Source organism: Schistocerca serialis, chromosome 2 (assembly GCF_023864345.2).
Source record: "Schistocerca serialis cubense isolate TAMUIC-IGC-003099 chromosome 2, iqSchSeri2.2, whole genome shotgun sequence".
NCBI lineage: Eukaryota > Metazoa > Arthropoda > Insecta > Orthoptera > Acrididae > Schistocerca > Schistocerca serialis.
This window is the reverse complement of record NC_064639.1, coordinates 503,010,147-503,034,941: the sequence shown is the minus strand read 5'-3', so window position 1 is coordinate 503,034,941 and position 24,795 is coordinate 503,010,147. Positions and strand designations below refer to the sequence as shown.

Sequence of the window (24,795 nt, the reverse complement as noted above, 5' to 3'; positions counted from 1 at the left end):
GGAGACTTTGTGCATTCGCAGAATAACTGGCGTCTACTTCAAGCGTCAACAAATTCTGGTTTAACAACATTTCCTCCATGCTCTCCCGTGGCAAACAAATCTGTGACTATTCGTGCTGCTCTTGTTTGTATACGCTTAATGTCCTATTTAAGCGGTATCTGGTATGGGTTGCACACACTTGACCAATATTTTTCCACGGTGATGACCTACAAAAACTGGGAAACGGGTGTCCAGTGATACCAAATGAATCAGTTTGGAGCTAATGGGATACTGATGGGTTGCTCGCCATGAAATCTGACACGTGGTTTGCCATTGGCAGTTGGAGGCGAGGGCATTGCGCTAAGTGTCTGCGGTAAGATGAGTTAACGCGGACGTAATTAGGGCAGCCTTAGCATCGGCGTGATAACTGGCTGGCTCCGCCGGCCTCACCAGCAGTTTCCTTCGCGAATGCTGACGCCTGCGTCTTTAGCGCCCGTTTCTCATATTACGACTTTCTAAGGGGGGCATAAATACAGCTTGTGTGATCTGGTGGAACACTCAGCGAACCCCTGAAAGGGAAGGTTTAGGCAATTACTTTTAATGTCACAGCCTGCGTGCACAAAAGGACACAATATAAATGCAAAGTTCTGATGTGTAATGAGTCGATGACAAATGGACCTTCGGTTTCATTCGCTGGATCATTATTTCTCTCCGCAGCACGAAAGAAAAGACTTTCCAGTGAACTCACATATCACCTGAGTATACTGCCTATTACAATTACGTAGATTTATACTGCAGTTCACTCCTGACGTGCTCCTCAATTGAGTGGAATCCTCCTGAAAACGCCGGACCGAACGGAGTTTAATTATTGTGCAATAATTTAATTTCTATATTTTATTTCCATTTGCTACCTCAGAAAACATCCGTCCCAATTATTTTTAACTGAGCTTGTAGCCTAAGCAACAGTAATTAAATTATAAGGATGACAGGCGAAAGAGGCAGCTTAGTATTGTCGAGGCGAAATCTTCGTGTGTGTGTGTGTGTGTGTGTGTGTGTGTGTGTGTGTGTGTGTGTGTGTGTGTGCGCGTGTGTGTGTGGGAGGGTGGGTGAGGGGTGGGGTTGGAGAGGACGGAAGGTGGTTTCTCACCCCTTTGATGTAACTAAACCATAATTAATTAGGTAGATGACACATAACAAACCATATCTTTGCAAATAGATGGTTGAAACTGTTACTATAGAAAATGAGAACTGCTTGTTGTCGTTTCTAAAAGTTTATAATATCAAACTTGCAATCAGTCGAATATTCTCAATCCATGACAGATCATCGGAAAAGTGCATAATGGTTCCTTTTGCGTCGTCTGTTCCAAATGGCTCTGAGCACTATGGGACTTAACTGCTGTGGTCATCAGTCCCCTAGAACTTAGAACTACTTAAACCTAACTAACCTAAGGACACATCCATGCCCGAGGCAGTATTCGAACCTGCGATCGTTGCGGTCGCGCGGTTCCGGACTGTAGCGCCTAGAACCGCATGGCCACTCCGGCCGGCTGCGTCGTCTGTACTGATGGTATATAACTGATGCAGTGAGCGAGAGATACCAAACTTCAGACTACATTCGAACCATCTCTACTCGTCAAAAATATCTCGGGGCGATTTGCGCCGTCGTCTTTCTGTAGACAAGTCAACACGAGCCGAAAGAAAGGCCCCTAGACGAATCGGTTCCTGAAAGGTAGGGGATTAAATGAAAACGATTGCGTGTGACATCAAACCTCTCTCTTATGAGTAAGACATATTGTGATGACGCTGAGACAAGAAAACAAGTTTCAACAATAGCTGTAAATAACAGTTAAAACATGTTTGACTGAATACAGGACTTTAAAAAAAAGTATTTCGTATTTTAAGAGATTGTAGTACTGACCAAAACAAGGCGAAAATGTCGAGTGAATATGAGCTCTAAAATGAATGCTTTACGAGCTATGAAGCTTTGTTCAGTACACGGCAGCAGTTACATAGTAATGAAGATGAACAAGTGCTCATAGCTCCAAAGGTCCGCATATCGTAGGATATGTTTACTGGACATTTGTTTCTTGTTTTGATCCATGCTACCACCCCTCAAAACATATACTATGTACGTAATCCGAGTGTTTTCACCGAAGGTGAATGGCACAGAGCACATACACACAAATCCGTTTTCCGTCGCAACGTCACTTTCGTGGATCACCGGACAAAGCACACCAAATCGCAGAGTAGCTTCTTTCATTTCTTTGATATTTTCCAAGCCATCGACATTGTGTGAAAATAGTGTTACTATAGCAAACGTGCCGCACGCCCGGAAACATTGGACCTTACTACCGTATGAACGAAACGCTGAAATACATTAAATGTAATCACAGTTGCGAATATCGACAGCCATCGGCTGCATAATGGGATGACGACAATGAAAATTTGTGCCGGACCGGTACTCGAACTCGGATTTCCCGCTTATCGCGAGTGGCAGCCTTGCCATTAGACTATCCGACCAAGCTTCGTGGCCACAACTAACCTTCCGTATGTCCTCAATCATGCGTCTAGAACGTGCACTCGTACGTCCCTTTGTATCTTCCCGTACAGGAAAGACATTTTAACTAAAAGCCGCTTGCCCGGTGCGGCGGATATATACGATATGGGAATAAACATAATGAATGTATGAGTTCAGACTGTAGGCTCATAGTTGACGACATGGAAGTTTGGGTCTCGCAGTGAAGCATGCTCGGATAGTACAACAAGGCGACCGCTCGCGATACGGGTGAAATCCAGCCTCGAGTCCTGGTCCTGCACGAATTTTTAATGTCGTTAATTCCATTGTACAACTGATTATTGACCATACTCGCAATTACATATACACTTCGTGCATTTCATAACAGCTGTAGTCGCCATATTGCCTGTCCCTTCGAGCATGCATGCGTGCATGAGCATAGGAACACTGCGTCGTACTTCTGAACAACATAGGAAATGCAATATCGTAAAAAGGTGAAAAGTAATTCTTTAAATTTCCTTTGCTTTTCAACTTTTGCCGTCCGTACTTGATTTTGGACACCATAATAAATCAACTCTACATTATCTGTGCTGCTCCGTGCCAGCATCTGCGTCGGACTTGTAAAAACCGCAGATACATAAGGCACTGTTGCATCAAGTGCATCAAACGAACGACGTGGCGTCGGCCGGGTGGCCGAGCGGTTCTATGCACCACAGTCTGGAACCGCGAGACCGCTACGGTCGCAGGTTCGAATCCTGCCTCGGCATGGATGTGTGTGATGTCCTTAGGTTAGTTAGGTTTAAGTAGTTCTAAGTTCTAAGGAACTGATGACCTCAGCAGTTAAGTCTCATGGTGCTCAGAGCCATTTGAACCATTTTGAACGACGTGGCCCCCACTGGTAGTTCTTCCGCAGCAAATAAACATCCCAACATCGACGTAAGTCACTTTTGAAGCACACGGATGAGCGCCGTCGAGGGTAATCAATATCAAACAGCTTCCCATACTATTTATTACCTGTAGGAGGCTACGGCTGTACATGGGATAGTGGCCGTTTTGAACGTAGAGATAGTTAAAACACTAGGGAAAGGAGCAAAAAACGACATATAGACGTATGCCTGGAAAAGCGTTCTAATGGAGTTACACACACTAGAAGGTGGAGATCAAAGATTTTGACAGTGACACCGGTATCAGCACTAGGCAGGCGTCGCGCCAGCATGGAGTAAGCCAGATGACCGTGTGGAACATTCTCCACGACGACTGCCACTATCTTTACCCCTTATAATGCGTGTCGCCCTTATTACCTATGCATTTCTCTCCGTGGTGGTCGTTTTGTCGCTGGTTCGTCCAAGGGTCACCACGGAGCTGGGATTTTGGTCATCCATCCTACTTGCAAGTGAGACTACCTTTACAGAGGGCAATATCGTCAACTTTCACAATACCCACCAGTGAGAAACGGCAAATCTCCGTGATAAATGGTGGCAACAAACCATCAGAGCCGGTTTAGCCTCAATTTGTGGACGGGGATTATTGGCGACCTCCTCGTGTGACCAGTCATCCTCCCACGCCGCCTCACAAGCGAGTCATATCTGCACTTCCTGCGGGTGGCCGTGCCTCCTCTGCCAGAAGCTGTGCCTTTGCTGACACGAAGGGTAACGCGGCTGCCACACGGTGGTACTACAGCTCACTGCCCTGTTGAGTTTGGAGCTAGAAAACTAGTACACACACAACATGCTCACTTGCCTTGTGCGCTTTTATGTGTGCTTTCATCATTGAAACCTACACTGTCAAAGATCTATCTCCACATTCGAGTGAGTGTACCTCCCTTGGAACGCATTTCAGGCCGTATGACGTCTTTTTCTCCTTCCCCTCTCAAGGATCGCTTACCTACAGTCTGTCAACACTAAGCAAAATCGGCCTGTAGTTCCATACACAAGCCTTCGGCTTTATCGCTACGTTCGCCCAACATATTCCTTTGCACGAATCTCATGATACCCGCTCACAGTCCAGCAGTGCCTGGTAATGACATGCACTATAGGACTCCGGTGATCGTCCACCTGTCAGTGTTACATTTGTCTTAAGAATTACAACGCAGGAAAGCTACTCTCAGATTTTCGTTAGTAAAATGAGCATATTATACGTAGGTTTTAATTTTCTTAAATTGAAGTGTGTGATGGAAAGATATTAATTTTCTAGTAATAAATTTTCAAAAGGGTAGCTGCAATCACGTCTTCGTTCTGGTCGAAACAGTCGTATTTTGCAGAAATAAAATTATTGTAATAAATTCCATTTGTATTTTTGCTGCTGGAGCCCCCTACCCTTTTACTTGTTAATAGTTGCAAATTCCAACTCAGCTGCAATTATTTTATTATAAACATAATCAACAACGATTAGCGCCCAATGTGTGGTTAACAGAATTCATCACTGCAAACTTCGTTACGTATGATGGAACTGGTGCACGGTTGTGGTGGTTTGGGGCCGTGCATTTCCGTACACCAGACACGAGGATCCATTCGCTGTACTATGTGGTGGTACTTGTCGCATCCTCTCCATGAAACGATCTAAGACGTTCACATATGCGTCTGCAGTCAATGTCACGTCTTAAGGCAGGTACTCCTTGTGAATGATTCCCTTGCCATAAAAGAAGGTAATTAGCGGTGTCCTGATGTACAGCTTCTTGCACCTACACATTTTTGGATTCCAGTGCTTCGCCTCTTCTATTCTGTATCGTACGTCAGGTACCACGACTAGTCTCCTGTAACGATCGGTTCAGGAAAGGTGGCATTACTACCCACCATGTCGATAAGATCCCTGCACGCCTCCGTCCTACCCTGTTCCTGTTTCCAGTCTTGTCGTGATGTACTACCCGTGAACATCGTTTGCTCTTGCAATTTTTCGGTTACAGCTGTATAAGCACTCTCGTACGACACTCCCACGTGCTCCTCTAACATTGGAACCTTCCATAAACGACCTGTTGCACATCTTTCACGCTGTCTCGAGCATCATGGAAGCGCATGTATACACACTTTTTAGAAACAAGGTTTTCCATACTTCTTGTGCAGCATTTCGCAACATTCTCCAACCATTGTCTCAAGTATCAAGTCAAAATTCACGTTCGTGCGGCGAATATGATGCATCTTTGGTGGTCGTGTGGACCCCTACATTTTCTGAATAAAAATAGTTATTTGAAACCTTAAAGGTTTTCGGAACGGATCCTCTATTTGTCTGTGGAGCCTTGCTGACACATTGGTGAGTCTCTTGTTGTTTGCTCTGTTGGTGATTCCTTTAGAAGAAGGGCTCGGCCGACTTCTTTCCCCATCCTTCCCTAATCCGACGAGACCGATGACCTCGCTGTTTGTCTCTTCCCCCCAAATCAACCCAACCCAGCTCCTTTAGAAGACTTGCTGTAAATAGGCCAGTACCTCCATCGATTCTCCCGTTGCGAAGTGTTTTCCATCTTGAGGACGGACGTGAAATTCCCCTTAGTAACTTATTATAACGTCACTGAATCCATTCCACTCCATATTATCCTTAACAGCATAGCGGTACACCATCGTTCGACAACGCGCACACACAAACTTCACGCCTGGTCACCCATAATGCTTCGAGAATGAGAAATAACTGACAAAGGGCCAATAGCACCAAGTGAAACACACGGCTGCAATTCATTCCCCACGTTTTTGATGACAGGTTACACATAGAAGAATATATTTTCAGGTTGAGAATACCGTATCGAAATATTGTATAATGGCATAAATGCTCTCTAACTCTTACCTATATGGCTTAAGAAATGAGCAGTCTTTTTCCACCAACACAGTAACTCATAACCAGAAGAAACAAAAATATTTATCGGTGCCTAATAGAGTGCACGGTTATCGTAAACGGCAGACACAGCTTCGAAAGTAATAAAGATGGATTCAGTGTCCTCAAGATGAAAAACACCTCTCAATGGGAGAATCGAGGGAGGTACTGACCTATTTACAGCAAGTCTTCTAAAGGCGATGGGTTGGGTTGATTTGGGGGGAAGAGACCAAACAGCGAGGTCATCGGTCTCATCGGATTAGGGAAGGATGGGGAAAGAAGTCGGCCGAGTCCTTCTTCTAAAGGAATCACCGACAGACCAAACAACAAGAGACTCGCCAATGTGTCAGCAAGGCTCCACAGACAAATAGAGCATCCGTTCCGAAAATCTTCAAGATTTCAAATAACTATTTTTATTTTGATAATGTAGGGGTGCACACGACCACCAAAGATGCATAGTATTCGCTGCAGGAGTACGTCAATACGACACTGACAGGTTTCGCACAACAGTGTGGAGCTCTTTAGCGTTCTAGGCTGTCTCCAGATGTAAATATTGTTCCTCTGTCTAAGAGCTTTGGTCACACATAAAGAAAACAGCACTGTACTACCACCTATCATATGAAATCAAATACGCTATAAATATTTCCTCTAAAACGGTTTTCAGCTGTACAGCAAAGGACTTGGAAGAGCAGTTGAACGGAATGGACATTGTCTTGAAAGGAGGATATAAGAAGAACATCAACAAAAGCAAAACGATGATAATGGAATGTAGTCGAATTAAGTCGGGTGATGCTGAGGGAATTAGATTAGGAAGTGAGACACTTAAAGTAGTAAAGGAGTTTTGCTATTTGGGGAGCAAAATAACTGATGATGGTCGTAGTAGAGAAGATACAAAATGTAGACTGGCAATGGCAAGGAAAGCGTTTTTGAAGAAGAGAAATTTGTTAACATCGAGTATAGATTTAAGTGTCAGAAAATCGTTTCTGAAAGTATTTGTATGGAGTGTAGCCATGTATGGAAGTGAAACATGGACGATAAATAGTTTGGACAGGAAGAGAATAGAAGCTTTCGAAATGTGGTGCTACAGAAGAATGCTGAAGATTAGATGGGTAGACCACATAACTAATGAGGAGGTATTGAATAGAATTAGGAGAAGAGGAGTTTGTGGCACAACTTGACGAGAAGAAGGGACCGGTTAGTAGGACATGTTCTGAGGCATCAAGGGATCACAAATTTAGCATTGGAGGGCAGCGTGGAGGGTAAAAATCGTAGAGGGAGACCAAGAGATGAATACACTAAACAGATTCAGAAGGCTGTAGGTTGCAGTAGGTACTGGGAGATGAAGAAACTTGCACAGGATAGGGTAGCATGGAGAGCTGCATCAAACCAGTCTCAGGACTGAAGACCACAACAACAACAACAACAACAACACGTTCATATTGGCCCTACATGTGTTCTAATATTAACTACCGGTACGCACCTTTTATTAGGTTATAATCTTGAATTTTTTTATCCCTTGGAATCCAGCAAAGTACTTCCTCAGTCCAGCCCTTTTGCCTGGCTACATGTCCCGACCATTTCCATTTCATTTTCATTTGGTCATAATTATGTCTTGTGATGTACTTTGTCATAATCAGGAACTTTGTGTGTTTTCTTTAATAAGATTTTTTTTAGCAGAGATCCAGACTTCCAAACATTTTTTCACGCAGTGACGTACTCTCGCACGCGTGCAAAATCTCTCTCGCCTGGGTACACATTTCCATTAGCACGCTACACTGTCTGAGCGGTAAGAAGGGAAACTGCGAGCGCACCACATCAAACACAGTGAAGTCGCGCAAGGAACACTAAACGTAAAACGCCACACACCATTTGGTGGCTAGCGGAGTATATATGTAGATGTAGATGCACTGTAATTCCGTCGTCCGCCTATTCCTAGCCTCCGATCAAAGGTGGGCGATGACACAAAATGTTGCGAGGTGTCCATTACTTGTTTTCAGACGGCATGCGCAGATGTGACAGGATTACGATGTGCTTGGTGCACCTTCTCCCCAAGGCTGGCCACACGTGGTCGACTGCAACCTCGACGACGAGTATGTCTGCCCTCAAGCGTCCATGCAATCCAAGATCAGGCCGCTGCCATATTAGAATGCCCCAATCCAGCATTGAGCCACTATCGCATTCGAATGTCCCACAAATCTGGATATTGCACGACTTGACCTGCTGGCCACATCGAGACCCACAATTAGGCCCATCCCAAACTCCTTCAGTTCCTTATAATGGCCTCACACGAATACGCAGCATCATCGTGTCCTTGGAAGTAATCACTCAATATCGCTGAGGACTTCTTACATACCCTACCACACCTGGTAACAACTCTAAAAGGAGGACAACAGTGGTGTACTCTGCTGGGCTTCAAATGGCTCTGAGCACTACGGGACTTAACTGCTGAGGTCATCAGTCCCCTAGAACTTGCGACCGTAGCGGTCGCGCGGTTCCAGACTGTAGCGACTAGAACCGCTTGGCCACTCCGGCCGGCCTCTGCTGGGCATTCTACGTGACACAGAGAACTGCAACTCTGATCATTTACATAACAGTCGATGATTTGTACTTGTTCTGACATGCGACCATATCCTTTGGGTGCTTCATTTTTTTGGCAGGCAGTGTATCTGTGTTTGATACAATACAACGGCAGAAAGGCAATATAAGTCCGCTGTCAAGAGGGAGAAGTGATCACGATCTCATTATCGAGATAAAATACTGAAAAGACACCACTATAGAAGTGATGTGTTGTTTCAATTGTTGTGGGAGACTGCGAAGTTCAGCGAACTGTTGGGATGGACCGCTATCGCGGTGCGGTGTCATTGCCAACAAGCGCTCTCCCTGGCAGCCCAGTGGGCATGTCGCAGTGTGGCAGCCCAGATATGGCGGCGCTGTGATCCGCGGCGTCACAGAGGGAGCTCCCGACAGGTGTGTCGGCGTTATCGGGTGGCACGAGTTATCTACCGGCCAGGCCATAGCTGCAGCCACGCCAGGACCCGCCATTGTCGGCTGAGACGTGACGCGCGCGGCACCACCATGTCCGCCAAGATCCTCAGCATCGCCTCCATCTTCATCAAGCTGCTCAAGCTGGTGAGTACCTACACGGCGCCCGGCCCCCCTCTGCACGCGTCGCGCCACAAGCAGCTGTAGCAGCAGCCTAAAACCGTGCGGACTTTCATCACACAGCGACACACTTCTCGAGACGCTCGATGGAGGCGTTACTGGATTCCTGACTCACTCTCAGGTAGTTCGTCCGCCACGAACAAGGAAAGGGATCTTACAAGCACTAATGAACATTCCGTGACATTTACTGGCATCGCTGGCTGAAAAATACGGAGGTTGTGGAAGAGTGAACTGTTCTTTCTTGCCGTACTTTGTGGTCTAGCAGCGGCCTCTCATCCTCCAATTACCGAGAGGTTTTCAGTGTGGTGTTCCAATGATACTGGTAGAGTACATGCTATTTCAGTGTAGACGCTGTCGTTGTGGAACTTCTTTACTTCGGTTTAAACACGCGTGAAGATTTACTTTTTTTTTCTTTTTGAAACGCGCAACTTAAGGTTTCTTATGAGCTTACAATGTAATTATAAACAAACAATATTTTAACTTCAACTTCAGAAATTCCAACTCACTCTCCAGTTGGGATATGGTTAAAGAATTCCATTTGTGGTGCCCGTCACATTCCCTGTATGGACGTCGACCAGCCAGTTACGAGCTTTTAAAACTGTAACTCATAAGAAGCAGGCCACAATGCAATGCGCACTGTTGGCTGGCTCTTCAATCACAAAAATTAGAAACGATATCCCCCCATTCGCTAAAAAGTTAACTTACCTGTGCGGTGTATTATGCTTATTGAGCTTACACGTATCTGTTTACTGCAGATGACTTATGCGATCGTGTTAATAAGAGAAGCGAAGCGTTGAAATCCTTTCTTGGTGTGTGAGTGAAATCTAGACGCTGTTTATCCTAAAGTTTAAATAAAGTAGCGGGATGAATCAGCTCTTCCTCGTATCACGTTATTACACATGTCAGCTTGTAATAACAGATACTTATATGAGAATAAAGAGTAGGAATGTCACCAAAAACTAACTTACATACGGTATTTACTAAGCGTCAGCACGCGTGTAGTATAGTAAATTTCATACTACTCCCGCAGATCTCAACCATTCACATTACAATACGGATTTAAGTTATCTGTGGTATGACTGTGTAGTGGAAGACGCAGAACTTCAAACTCCTAAAATGTGAAGCTGGTCTGTCAACTGAATTAATACCTATTCTGCTTTATTCCAAAGTGCGACTTCATAAATACGTTTTTGACAGACACATACAGGCAAGTGTTTGCTCAGAAAATTATCGCCAGGAGTCATGACAGCATAAGTGAGACCTTTGAGAATGAATATAAATATACAGCATTATAGGAAGACTAAACCTAAATCTTCCATAATTCCAAAGTCATGAGCCAAACATGCAGAACGGTCTTTCCCAGGGTAGTGCATTGATTTCAATAGTTTTTATTTAGTGAGACCAAAGCGAAGCTATTCATAGATTAGTTTTTTACACATATGGGTAAATGTGAACGCACAACATGTGTTACACAAAATAATCTGATTCCCTCAGTCATTGTTAGCAAGCTGGGTAACACTTACTCCTGAGTATTAAGCAATGTTTGCAGTTGGACTGGTTACTCTTGCGAAACAAAACACAAGGCATTAAACTAAATGCTGAAAACGTAGACAGACACAAAGGTACATGGAGGGTGCCTCAGAACCCCGTAGTACGCCCAATGATGTTTCCGCGCTACATTAAGGAGTCAGTATACCACATTTACAGGCTGCCATAGACCCTTTGCAATTGAAGCAGTTCCCTGTGACAAAACCAAACATCATGAAAACTGGACTCTTACACGTATATGGCTGCAGGAGGTTCTGGAGCGCATATCTCGGAAACGGGTTTCGAAAAACAAATCAGATAATATGTTTAGTAAATTTTAGTTTCCCGGTGATTTCCGGTAATAATATTAAGACACCGACCCAATCAATGACGACAGAAAGAAAATACTTCACACAGCTGTGGATAGGAAATAGACTCGTGTTCGGCAGGTGCGAGGTTCCTATCCATCGACACGATGGGCTAAATATTTCTTAACCTGTATTCTTGTCTGCCATTCTAGTTTCAGCGATCCGGGATATCTCAGTGTAACAGACCAGTAATTAACCAGCACAGTCCTGGAAGCGATCAGAGCTGCAGGACAGCAGGTGACTCGCGTCACGATATCGCACAACGACGCTACAGATAAGAGCAGGATTTTTTAAATTTTTTTATATTGTTATAAATGACCTGTCGTCGTCGTCGTCATCGTCTTCCTTTCAAGGATAAGGATATTGGCTGTTCTGAAGTCACAAAAAAATCATAATCATTTTTTTCCGAGGTCTTACAGTATCTCTTTTTCCCATTCGGCTTGTAGTTCAAGATCTTCTGGGTAATTCTACGACCTGTCCTTTTCATGCATATTTTCTCCAATTTTCACGATACTTCTGACATTTTTCATTCATATTGAAGATATTTAATTCTTTTCTAGTATCTTTATTACTAATCGTATCTCTTCTGCTGTAAATTGTAAATGTATTAGCCATCGTGTAAACTATTATTTTTATTTTTATATCATAACCTTTAGATAGTTCTTAGGTCCGGCAAGAAGAATATTTTGTGATTCAAATGTAGTGTACTGTACCCTGCTATCAATTTAGATACGAGTGTTGCCCAGTAAGTACTACACCGCATTTTTTCTTCAACACTTCTTCACTGAACGTAATGAGAATTACACACACGAAAGAATAGTAATCTCCATCCTGTTCTATGGCCTTCCTCCAGCGCGAAACAAGGGCGTGTATGCACTGTCGGTACCAATCCTTGCCCTGGTGGCGGAGCCAGTGCTTTGCTGTGTGAATCACTTCCTCATCTTCTTCTTCATCTTCACGCGATCAGGCCCAGAGGACCGCGCGCCACCACAGTTAGAGCTCTCCATCCGTCTCTGTCTTCTGCTATCTGTCTCCAGTTTCCCGTGACTCCCAGCTGCAACAGGTCTTCTCTCACTCCATCGATCCACCTCTTTCTAGGTCTTCCCACTGGTCTGCTGCCTGACGGGTCCAGTCCATTGTGATTTTGGGCCATCTTGTTGCCTCCATTCTAACAACATGTCCAGCCCATTGCAGTCTTTTGCTTCTCATCACTCCCAAGATGTTAGGCTCCTTGTACAGCTCTTCTAATTCAGTGTTATGGCGTCTTCTCCATTCTCCAGTAGTCTGATCTCTGACTGGTCCAAATATTTTCCTGAGGACTTTCCTTTCAAATGTTAGCAGTCGCTTAAGGTCTTGTTTTCGAGTGCTCCAGGTTTGAGAACCATAAAGTACTACTGGCATTATTAATGTCTTACACAACCGTAGCTTTAGTTGTTGCGAGACACTTCTACATTTTAATATAGGGTCTAGAGAGTGATAGTATCTGTTTCCCGCCTGCAGTCGTGCTTTTATCTCTGCTTCAGTTGATGTTACTTCTGTAAAAAATGATCCAAGGTATTTGAACTCTTTCACATGTTTATACCTGGTGTTGTTCACAATTAAATCTTGAGAGTTCTGGATCTTTCTTCCTATGGTCATATACTCTGTCTTTTCAGAGCTAATTTGTAGACCGATCCTAGCTGCCAATAACTCCAAGGTCTGGATACTTCTCTTCAGATCTTCTTGTGTGCATGCTAATAGTGCAATGTCGTCTGCATAGGCCAGATATGTAATGTGTTCATTACCAATTTGAATGCCCTTGATGTTTTCTTTGTTGAAATCCCGCATTACCTTCTCAAGTGCCAGGTTGAAGAGGACAGGTGATAGCCCATCTCCTTGGCGTAATCCTGTTGCAACTTGGAAGCTTTCTGTCATTTGATTGCCTACCTTAACCTTAAGTTTTGTGTCATTTAGGCATACCTCTACCAGTTTGACCAACTTCTTTGGTATACCAAACTCTGTCATAGTTCTAATCAGGCTAGGTCTATGTATACTGTCGTAAGCCTTCTTGAAGTCTACAAACAGGAGATGAATCACTTCCTCATAGTCCTCAAAATGTCTTCCACGAACGGCATCCTTTAATGGCCCTAACAACTGGAAGTCCGAGGGGGCTAGGTCAGGGCTGTAGGGTGGATGGGGTAGCACTGTCCAACCCTGTTTTGCGATGTGTCCAGCAGTCCTCAGACTTGTTTGGGGCCGAGAGTTATCGTGTTGCAGGAAAACATCTCCTGGGTTACTGTGGCGCCGAAGTCGTCGGAAGCGCGTGTTGAGTTTTGTTAATGTGTTGGCATATGCTTCTGAATTAATGGTACCACTTAATGGCATCACATCATTGAGAATCACACCTTCACAGTCCCAGAACAATGTGATCATGATCTTACTCGCGCAAGCAGTTAGTTGAATTTTTTTCTTGTGTGGGGAGTGGCGCCATTCCATCGACTGTCGTTTTGTTCGGGCTTAAAACGGTGAACCACACAAAGTTATAAAATACCGTCGTATCGTCTTCTAGATGCCTATTATCGGTCAGGTTGTGTCTCACTTTGATATCTAGGAACAAAAAGCACAAAAAGTCCTGTATTTCCGAGAATCTACTTTTCTAATCAGTATAAGATGGACAGAATACGTAAATAACTAATCAAAACAAGCGTACATTTTTAATTCAGTATTTATTTTTAGAAAATGAAAAATAGGTAAAATGCACGAAACGTTTCAGTCAGATGTAATTATGTACTACAGTCACACATTTTTCACTTCCTGTAATAAATATTACAGGACATAGCTGAGAATTAAGTAGTATGACAGTGTAAATAACTGATAGGTCTTATTCATAGCACAAAAATAGTGAGTGAAGCTTTGAAATACAATCTAAAACAAGAGATCAACCACTGATTCGTACTGACATGTTCCCTACAACTTAACGCTTTACTAGAATGAACACAAGAAGAGTACAGCGCAAAAACACTTCTATATTAATACGTTACTATCACGGAATCCAATACCAGTTGCAGGGTGCCAATGTAACACGTTAGAGGGGCAACGAAATTTTCATTTTCAATACTTTACATTATTATTAAGCGAATTTAAAAATTTTAAATTTTGTCAAAACTACTCATTAAGAAGTATAATCTTATGTTACAAGTTTAACACAATAAGATAAGTATTATAGTTAGAAATTGTGTGTTAGTCTTGAGGCAGCGCGCACGTTATTCATCCAGCATTTGGGAATTAGAGAACCTAGCGACTTCCAATAAACCCTACACATGATTTCAAACTCTACGAAACTTTTCGGTGCTGACCCCCCCCCCCCCCCCATCCAACATTTTTAGTACTCATGCAGTAGTACTTCAGCATCAGACATGAAGTTTTAATTTATTACTTCTTTACTGCTAACTCAATTCGCAACTCACTTTGCGACACACTTTGTAAATCGTTTCTGTCTACATATATCGATGAACACACCCGAAGAATTATAGTATCATTGTACGAAGCATAGTCCAGGATATATGACGTCATTAACATCAAGATGCGTGAAGAACTTGCTCTTGTTTAAAACAGAACGCAAATTGTCCACACTATATTCATCTAGCGTTTCATAATGAGAGAATTTAGCGACTTCCAACAAACTTTAAACGTAATTTTAAACCTTTTCTAAACTTTTTTCTCGCTCAACGTCAAATATTTGACACATTCTCTCATTTGCAAAGTAATCACACGTGTAAAGCTGTTCTATGTATTGGAGTTCGATTATTTAAGGAATCCGAATTTACTGGTTCTTACTCAATGTGGTTTGGTTTGCATCCAATGCGTCACTAACGGAAGACTGCAACGAAGACATTCTGTGTACGATAATCCCTTCGTCAGTGCCGGCACCTCCACCAGCATATTACTATCAGAATAGTGCTCTTGGTCCGGTGGTAACGCCACCCACAACTCTCTTCCTCGTTAATATCTCCAGCTTGAAAAGAAATATATCTGCGTGTGTCTATTTGCCAGTAGCGACCATTTTAGTTTCAGTCTAAGAATTAAACTTTCCGTAATACAAAACAACAACATATTTCATATGTAGATGTAGCCACCGTAACTTTGGATTTTACTTCTTTTATGTCCTATTACTGGATTGTGCGCTGGAATGAATAACAGTCGCTACGCTCACATATTAGCTTGAATTTCTCTAATTCTGGAATTTTTATAATTAAGGCTATCTGCGAAAGAAGGTTATATACATGGAAGAACCCTGGAGATACTAAAAGATTTCAGAAAGATTATATAATGGTAAGACAGAGATTTAGGAACCATTTCCAGGGGCAGATGTGGACTCTGACCACAATCTATTGGTTATGAACTGTAGACTAAAACTGAAGAAACTGCAAAAAGGTGGGAATTTAAGGAGATGGGACTTGGATAAACTGAAAGAACCAGAGGTTGTACAGAGTTTCAGGGAGAGCATAAGGGAACAATTGTCAGGAATGGGGGAAAGAAATACAGTAGAAGAAGAATGGGTAGCTTTGAGGAATGAAATAGTGAAGGCAGCAGAGGATCAAGTAGGTAAAAAGACGAGGGCTAGTAGAAATCCTTGGGTAACAGAAGAGATACTGAATTTAACTGATGAAAGGAAAAAATACAAAAATGCAGTAAGTGAAGCAGGCAAAAAGGAATACAAACGTCTCAAAAATGAGATCGACAGGAAGTGAAAAATGGCTAAGGAGGGATGGCTAGAGGACAAATGTAAGGATGTAGAGGCTTATCTCACGAGGGGTAAGATAGATACTGCCTTCAGGAAAACTGAAGAGACCTTTGGAGAAAAGAGAACCACTTGCATGAATATCAAGAGCTCAAATGGAAACCCAGTCCTACACAAAGAAGGGAAAGCAGAAAGGTGGAAGGAGTATATGGAGGGTCTATACAGGAGCGATGTTGTTGAGGACAATATTATGGAAATGGAAGAGGAGGTAGATGAAGATGAAATGGGAGAGATGATACTGCGTGAAGAGTTTGACAGAGCACTGAAAGACCTAAGTTGAAACAAGGCCCCGGGAGTAGACAACATTCCATTAGAACTACTGACAGCCTTGGGAGAGCCAGGCCTAACAAAACTCTACCATCTGGTGAGAAAGATGTATGAGACAGGCGAAATTCCCTCAGACTTCAAGAAGAATATAATAATTCCAATCCCAAAGAAAGCAGGTGTTGACAGATGTGAACATTACCGGACTATCAGTTTAATAAGTCACAGTTGCAAAATACTAACGCGAATTCTTTACAGACGAATGGAAAAACTGGAGAAGCTGACCTCAGGGAAGATCAGTTTGGATTCCGTAGAAATGTTGGAACACTTGAGGCAATACTGACCCTACGACTAATCTTAGAAGAAAGATTAAGGAAAGGCAAACCTACGTTTCCAGCATTTGTAGACTTAGAGAAAGCTTTTGACAATGTTGACTGGAATTCTCTCTTTCAAATTCTGAAGGTGGCAGGCGTGAAATACAGGGAGCGAAAGGCTATTTACAATTCGTACAGAAAGCAGAAGGCAGTTATAAGAGTCGAGGGACATGAAAGGGAAGCAGTGGCTGGGAAGGGAGTGAGACAGGGTTGTTGCCTATCACCGATGTTATTCGATCTGTATATTGGCCATCAGTAAAGGAAAAAAAAGAAAAATTTGGTGAAGGAATTAAATCCATGGAGACGAAATAAAAACTTTGAGTTTTGCTGATGACATTGTAATTCTGTCAGAGACAGCAAAGGACTTGGAAGAGCAGCTGAACGGAATGGACAGTGTCTCGAAAGAAGGGTATAAGATGAACATCAACAAAAGCAAAATGAGGATAATGGAATGTAGTCGAATTAAATCGGGTGATGCTGTGGGAATTATATTAGGAAGTGAGACACTTAAAGTAGTAAAGGAGTTTTGCTATCTGGGGAGCAAAATAACTGATGATGGTCGAAGTAGAGAGGATATAAAATGTAGACTGGCAATTGCAAGGAAAGAGTTTCTGAAGAAGAGAAATTTGTTAACATCGAGTATTAATTTAACTGTCAGAAAGTCGTTTCTGAAAGTATTTGTATGGAGTGTAGCCATGTATGGAAGTTAAACATGGACGATAAATAGTTTAGACAAGAAGAGAATAGAAGCTTTCGAAATGTGGTGCTACAGAAGAATGCTGAAGGTTAGATGGGTAGATCACATAACTAATGAGGAGGTATTGAATAGAATTAGGGAGGAGTTTGTGGCACAACTTGACTAGAAGAAGGGATCGGTTGGTAGGACATGTTCTGAGGCGTCAAGGGATCACCAATTTGGTACTGGAGGGCAGCGTGGAGGGTAAAAATCGTAGAGGGAGACCAAGAGATGAATACACTAAGCAGATTCAGAAGGATGTAGGTTGCAGTAGGTACTGGGAGATGAAGAAGCTTGCACAGGATAGAGTAGCATGGAGAGCTGCAGCAAACCAGTCTCATTACTGAAGACCACAACAACAACAACAACGTGAAGCATTGTGAGATGTCAGTAGCTCTTCTTCTGGAATTTCTACATCATTTCTGACACAACGTTGTGCTTACTGAACAGTCCCGTTATGTACATAGCTCTTCTTCCAATCTCACCTTCCCCCCTCCCCCCCCTCCTCCTCCCTATCTCTCTCTCTCTCTCTCTCTCTCTCTCTCTCTCTCTCTCCCTCTAACCCATTTCCCATTAATTTAACTTTACAAAAGGGAAACTGACTTTCATTAATTAGAATAGGCACCGTGAGATGCAATTATCTTCTCTCGAAGATCTGCCGGTATTCTAACATCAGTGTCGCTATGTATCTGACCGGCCTTCACTTCGGTATTTTCTTTGGGCATCGTCCCCGGCTATTGAGTTTGTTCGCCACTTTAGTTAATAGTCTTAAAGGTGTTAGCAACTGAAATACTCAATTATTTACAACAAGCGGAAGTCGCCAACGTAACAGTGGTATGAATGGTGAACTAATTGCTAGGCAGAGTATAGGGGCATCTTTAGGAAGACAACTAATGAGGACATCTCGCAGTAGCACATGTAGGCAGAGTTACTGTGAAGTTTGCTGATTGTTTCCCTATTGGAAACAATAGTTTAGGTGTATCACAATTCACAATAGTCACATGAATTTGACACATTGTTATCACGTCTATTACTAAAGCTGTCGAATCTCATCTTTGATGTAATGTTTATTTAGCTTGTCAGTGACAGTACAGAATAACAGTGAATGTAGAGAACCCACTACTAAAACATTTTCCCCTTTGCTTTTTATTTGTGTGCCAAAACTATCACATCGATACCATTTCTTCTTCGGGGTAAGTTAATATTGCCCCACCCATATATCACTGCAAGCGAGTTTTGCACTGCCTGATCCGTTCTTTTCTTAAAAAAACTGATGTACGAGCAGCAATTTTGAATCTTCTATTGTAATTCAGTTAGAGAAAGTGAGCTGCAGTGGCTGAAACATTTCAAACAAAATTTTCCAGCATAATTATTGGCGAAAAACGTATTATGCGTAAACCAACTTTGGGGTTCAAATATTACCCAGAGGAAGATCATTGTACCCTTCTTTCCAAAAAATATAGAATGATGTTGACAAGAAACAGAGTTCATTTTTAACAATCTCAGACGCGACAGTATCTTCGCAGATTGCCTGACTGTATACTGTTTCTTGACAGAAAGCGCAGTTCAGCAGTTTTAGTTATTGGTAAAATATTAGGAACACCCTGTGTATTCTGTAGACTGTACGGAGCAGAGTGCTTCGCACCGTTTTCATCTGTTCCGTTTCTCTCTACATTCGAATATGGACTGAAGGGGCAAAAATATCTGGCTGTATTCCTCTGGACGCGTCATTCTCTCTCTTGCCTCTTCATATACTTCTACATCCCCAATCTGTTGTACATTAGCCGGCCGAAGTGGCCGTGCGGTTAAAGGCGCTGCAGTCTGGAACCGCAAGACCGCTACGGTCGCAGGATCGAATCCTGCCTCGGGCATGGATGTTTGTGATGTCCTTAGGTTAGTTAGGTTTCACTAGTTCTAAGTTCTAGGGGACTAATGACCTCAGCAGTTGAGTCCCATAGTGCTCAGAGCCATTTGGTTGTACATTATATGTCAAGGGGACTTGGCACCACAACTGGCTACTCTTAATCCTATTCCATTCGTATAAGAAACGAGAGATAATTATTCTTTATACCTCTACGCATGCCCCAATCTCTCCTCCATTTCTGTTATGGACTCTGGACTAGATGCTGGCACACGCTGGGCAGCTGAATTGTTGCGTAACCTCCTTCAAATACAGGACCTCCAAATTTGCCGAACAGGGTTTCGCTAGACCAGCGCTTTATTTCTTCAAACGATTCTCATTTAATCTCCGAAGCATCTGTGTTACATCTGCGTACATGCTATACAGAAAAGTTGGAAGCCTGACAATAAGCCGACGTCTTCTGTCAGTGTCACAGGTTGATGATCCTAAGCAATGCAGCCGTACTGTAAAGTGCGTCGTACTTAGCCGTTATCGAATGTCCTTTGAATCTCGTGAAAGAACAGAGGAGTTTATTGAGGTACACGCCCGTACATTCGGCATTAAAAGAAACGGTAAGATGACACGGTAAAGCAGAGAGATCTAATACGAAAACTACTGTTTGTATTAAATTTGGAGACGACAATTGGCGTAAGCTGACAAAAGACATATAAGCCTCTTAGAGCCCAAGTGGCTTATCTCACATATTTCTTGTTTTGAGATATTTAATGCTTTACTAGTACTGTTATACAAAATTGAACAGTACTTTTTGTATTACGTTCGAATGATATGTTTTTTAATATATAACTCAGATTAGCAATTTCTAGAAATTAGTGATACAAACAGATAGAGGATTTTGTCTCTGAGCACTATGGGACTTAACATCTTAGGTCATCAGTCACCTAGAACTTAGAACTAGTTAAACCTAACTAACCTAAGGACATCACACACATCCATGCCCGAGGCAGGATTCGAACCTGTGACCGTAGCAGTCCCGCGGTTCCGGACTGTAGCGCCTAGAACCGCACGGCCATCGCGGCCGGCTGGTAAAGGATTTTATTTACTATGAAAATGTACATATAAGTCAACAACACTGTACAGGGCTATTACAAATGATTGAAGCGATTTCATAAATTCACTGTAGCTCCATTCATTGACATGGTCACGACACACTACAGATACGTAGAAAAACTCATAAAGTTTTGTTCGGCTGAAGCCGCACTTCAGGTTTCTGCCGCCAGAGTGCTCGAGAGCGCAGTGAGACAAAATGGCGACAGGATCCGAGAAAGCGTATGTCGTGCTTGAAATGCACTCACATCAGTCATAACAGTGCAAGGACACTTCAGGACGAAGTTCAACAAAGATCCCCAACTGCTAACTCCATTCGGCGATGGTATGCGCAGTTTAAAGCTTCTGGATGCCTCTGTAAGGGGAAATCAACGGGTCGGCCTGCAGTGAGCGAAGAAACGGTTGAACGCGTGCGGGCAAGTTTCACGCGTAGCCCGCGGAAGTCGACGAATAAAGCAAGCAGGGAGCTAAACGTACCACAGCCGACGGCTTGGAAAATCTTACGGGAAAGGCTAAAGCAGAAGCCTTACCGTTTACAATTGCTACAAGCCCTGACACCCGATGACAAAGTCAAACGCTTTGAATTTTCGGCGCGGTTGCAACAGCTCATGGAAGAGGATGCGTTCAGTGCGAAACTTGTTTTCAGTGATGAAACAACATTTTTTCTTAATGGTGAAGTGAACAGACACAATGTGCGAATCTGGGCGGTAGAGAACCCTCACGCATTCGTGCAGCAAATTCGCAATTCACCAAAAGTTAACGTGTTTTGTGCAATCTCACGGTTTAAAGTTTACGGCCCCTTTTTCTTCGGCGAAAAAAACGTTACAGGACACGTGTATCTGGACATGCTGGAAAATTGGTTCATGCCACAACTGGAGACCGACAGAGCCGACTTCATCTTTCAACAGGATTTTTTTTTTTTTTTTTGGTATGGTTTAAGGGCGCTCAACTGCTGAGGTCATTAGCGCCCAGTCACTGGTGTCAGAGCACAAGGAACCTGCTAAAACTCAAGGGGATGGGGGGACATCAAAAGGACCGGACAAAGATGCAGATGAAATAAGTAAAAGGTTAAATGTCTTTGGTCAAGCCAGTTAAAGTTATAAAACGCAGAAGACGAGCAGCTGCTCGAGAGTCATCAGCGAAAACATCCGGTAAGGTAGATGGCAGGGACAGGACAACACGAAATTGACTAAAACGGGGACACGACAATAAAACGTGGCGCACCGTTAATGCCTGACCACAAGGGCACTGTGGGGCTGGGTCACCAGAGAGCAGGTAGCGGTGGCTAAACCGGCAATGCCCAATCCGCAACCTGGTCAGAAGGACCTCCTCGCGCCGAGATGGTCGGGAGGAAGTTGTCCAAGCAGTTGGGAGCGGTTTTACTGCCCGGAGCTTGTTTCCTGGGAGGGATGACCAAGCATCCCACCACAAGGACACAAGCCTCTTACAGACATCCCCACAAACGTCAGATGACGGGACACAATGGGAGGCTGGGCGAGGCTGGAGGACTGCAGCCTTGGCTGCAGCATCCGCAGCCTCATTCCCAGGCACTCCCACATGTCCAGGGACCCACAGAAGGCTGACAGAACCGCCATTATCAGCGAAACTATGGAGGGACTGCTGTATTCGGTGAATCAAGGGATGGACCGGATAGGGAGCCCCAAGGCTCTGAAGAGCACTGAGTGAGTCAGTGCAGAGGACATACGATGAATGGTGGTGGCGGCGGGCATACTGAATGGCCTGATGGAGAGCAAAAAGCTCGGCCGTAAAGCTGGAACATTGGTCAAGGAGCCGGTATTTAAAGGTGGCGGTCCCGACGACAAAGGCACAGCCGACACCATCGTCAGTTTTGGAGCCATCGGTGTAAATAAAGGAGTGACCAGCAAGGCGAGCACGAAGTTCGACAAACCGTGAGCAATACACAGCAGCCGGAGTACCCTCCTTCGGGAGTGAGCTGAGGTCGAGATAAATACGAACCGGAGCCTGGAGCCAAGGTGGTGTCGGGCTCTCACCCTCTCTGAAGGTGGTAGGGAGGGCAAAATCCAATTGTCGAAGCAGGCGACGGAAGCGGACTCCGGGGGGCAGCAGGGCAGACACATATAACCCGTACTGACGGTCGAGAGAATCGGCGAAGAAGGACTTGTAAGAGGGGTGGTCGGGCATAGACAACAGCCGGCAGGCATACCGACACAGCAGTATGTCGCGCCGGTAGGTCAACGGTAACTCGGCAGCTTCAGCGTAAAGACTCTCGACAGGACTAGTGTAGAAGGCTCCGGTCGCAAGACGTATCCCCCGATGGTGGATGGAGTTGAGCCGGCGTAAGAGGGATGGCCGAGCGGACGAGTAGACGAAGCTCCCATAATCCAGCTTCGATCGGACTATGGACCGATACAAGCGAAGCAGGACAGTGCGATCCGCTCCCCAAGATGAACCGCTAAGAACTCTGAGGACATTAAGGGAACGTGTACAACGGGCCGCCAAATAAGAGACATGTGGAGACCAACACAGTTTCCGGTCCAACGTGAGCCCTAGAAACTTAGTTGTGTCCACGAATGGGAGAACAACGGGACCAAGATGTAAGGATGGCGGAAGGAACGCTTTATATCGCCAAAAGTTGATACAAACCGTCTTCTCTTCAGAGAACCGGAAGCCATTTGCCACGCTCCATGAGTAGAGGCTGTCTAGACAACGCTGGAGGCAGCGCTCCAGGAGGCATGTTCTCTGGGCACTGCAGTAGATCGCGAAGTCATCGACAAAGAGAGAGCCTGAGACATTAGGTGGAATGCAATCCATAATTGGATTGATCGCGATGGCAAAAAGGGCTACGCTCAAGACGGAGCCCTGAGGCACTCCGTTCTCCTGGAGGAAGACGTCGGACAATACGGAACCCACACGTACCCTAAACTTTCGATCCGTTAAAAAGGAATCAATAAAAAGGGGCAGACGACCGCGTAGGCCCCACTTGTGCATAGTGCGGAGGATACCTCCTCTCCAACAGGTATCATAAGCCTTCTCCAAGTCGAAGAACACGGCGACCGTTTGGCGCCTTCGCAAAAAGTTGTTCATGATGAATGTCGACAAGGTCACAAGGTGGTCAACAGCGGAGCGGCGGCGACGAAAGCCGCATTGGACATTAGTAAGTAGTCGTCGAGATTCAAGAATCCAAACTAACCGAGCATTAACCATGCGCTCCATCACCTTACAGACACAGCTTGTAAGAGAAATGGGGCGGTAACTAGAAGGAAGGTGTCTATCCTTCCCGGGTTTGGGTATAGGAACAACAACGGCGTCACGCCAACGCATGGGGACCTGACCTTCGGTCCAGACGCGATTGTAGGTACGAAGAAGGAAGCTTTTGCCCGCCGGAGAAAGGTGTGCCAGCATCTGAACGTGAATGGCATCTGGCCCCGGAGCAGAGGACCGGGACAGTGCAAGCGCACGTTCGAGTTCCCGCATGGTAAAGGGGGCATTGTAAGTCTCCAGATTCAGCGAGTGGAAGGAAGGTCGCCGAGCCTCGTCTGCCTCTTTCCTGGGAAGGAAGGCAGGATGGTAATGGGCGGAGCTTGAAACCTCCGCGAAAAAGCGGCCAAAGGCGTTGGAGACAGCCACAGGATCAACAAGGACCTCATTACCTGAGGTCAGGCCAGGTACCGAGGAGTGGGCCTTAATGCCCGACAGCCGGCGCAGGCTACCCCAAACTACAGAAGAGGGAGTAAAACTGGTAAAGGAGCTCGTGAAAGAGGCCCAGCAAGCTTTTTTGCTGTCTTTGATGACTCTACGGCATTGCGCTCGGAGTCGTTTGTATTCAATACAATTCGCCAACGTAGGATGGCGGCGAAAGGTGCGTAAAGCACGTCGTCGAGCACGGATAGCGTCCCTACAAGCCTCGTTCCACCAGGGGACGGAAACGCGACGGGAAGAAGAAGTAGTACGAGGTATGGAACGTTCGGCAGCATTGATGATAACAGCCGTGAGGTATTCGACCTGACTGTCACAACTGGAAAAATCGCGGTCCGGAAAGGTCGCCAGGGAGGAGTAAAGTCCCCAGTCAGCTTTCAGTATGTTCCAGCGCGAAGGACGTGGGGATGGGGTGTGGTGCAGGAGACGAACGACACAGGGGAAGTGGTCGCTCGAATAGGTGTCAGAAAGGACATACCACTCGAACCGACGGGCAAGAGTGGTAGAACAGATCGAGAGGTCCAAGTGGGAGTAGGTATGAGTAGAGTCCGAGAGGAAAGTCGGGGCGCCGGTATTGAGGCAGACAAGATTGAGATGGTTGAAGACATCCGCCAAGAGTGAGCCTCTTTGACAGGATGCAGGAGAGCCC

At 44.6% G+C, this 24,795-nt stretch overlaps 2 protein-coding genes across 2 annotated transcripts in view; one reads left to right on the top strand and one right to left on the bottom strand.

Moving 5' to 3' along the window:
• LOC126456151 (adenylosuccinate lyase-like) overlaps nucleotides 1-9,334 on the bottom strand; it is a 49,347-nt gene extending 40,013 nt beyond the window's left edge. The window contains exon 1 of the mRNA XM_050091904.1: nucleotides 9,158-9,334. Within this exon, the coding sequence (XP_049947861.1) occupies nucleotides 9,158-9,334 (177 nt within the window). The remainder of the gene's footprint in view (nucleotides 1-9,157) is intronic.
• A 33-nt stretch (nucleotides 9,335-9,367) lies between these two features.
• Nucleotides 9,368-24,795, top strand: part of LOC126456150 (protein snakeskin-like) — a 60,453-nt gene continuing 45,025 nt past the window's right edge. The window contains exon 1 of the mRNA XM_050091903.1: nucleotides 9,368-9,421. Coding sequence (XP_049947860.1) covers nucleotides 9,368-9,421 — 54 coding nt within the window. The remainder of the gene's footprint in view (nucleotides 9,422-24,795) is intronic.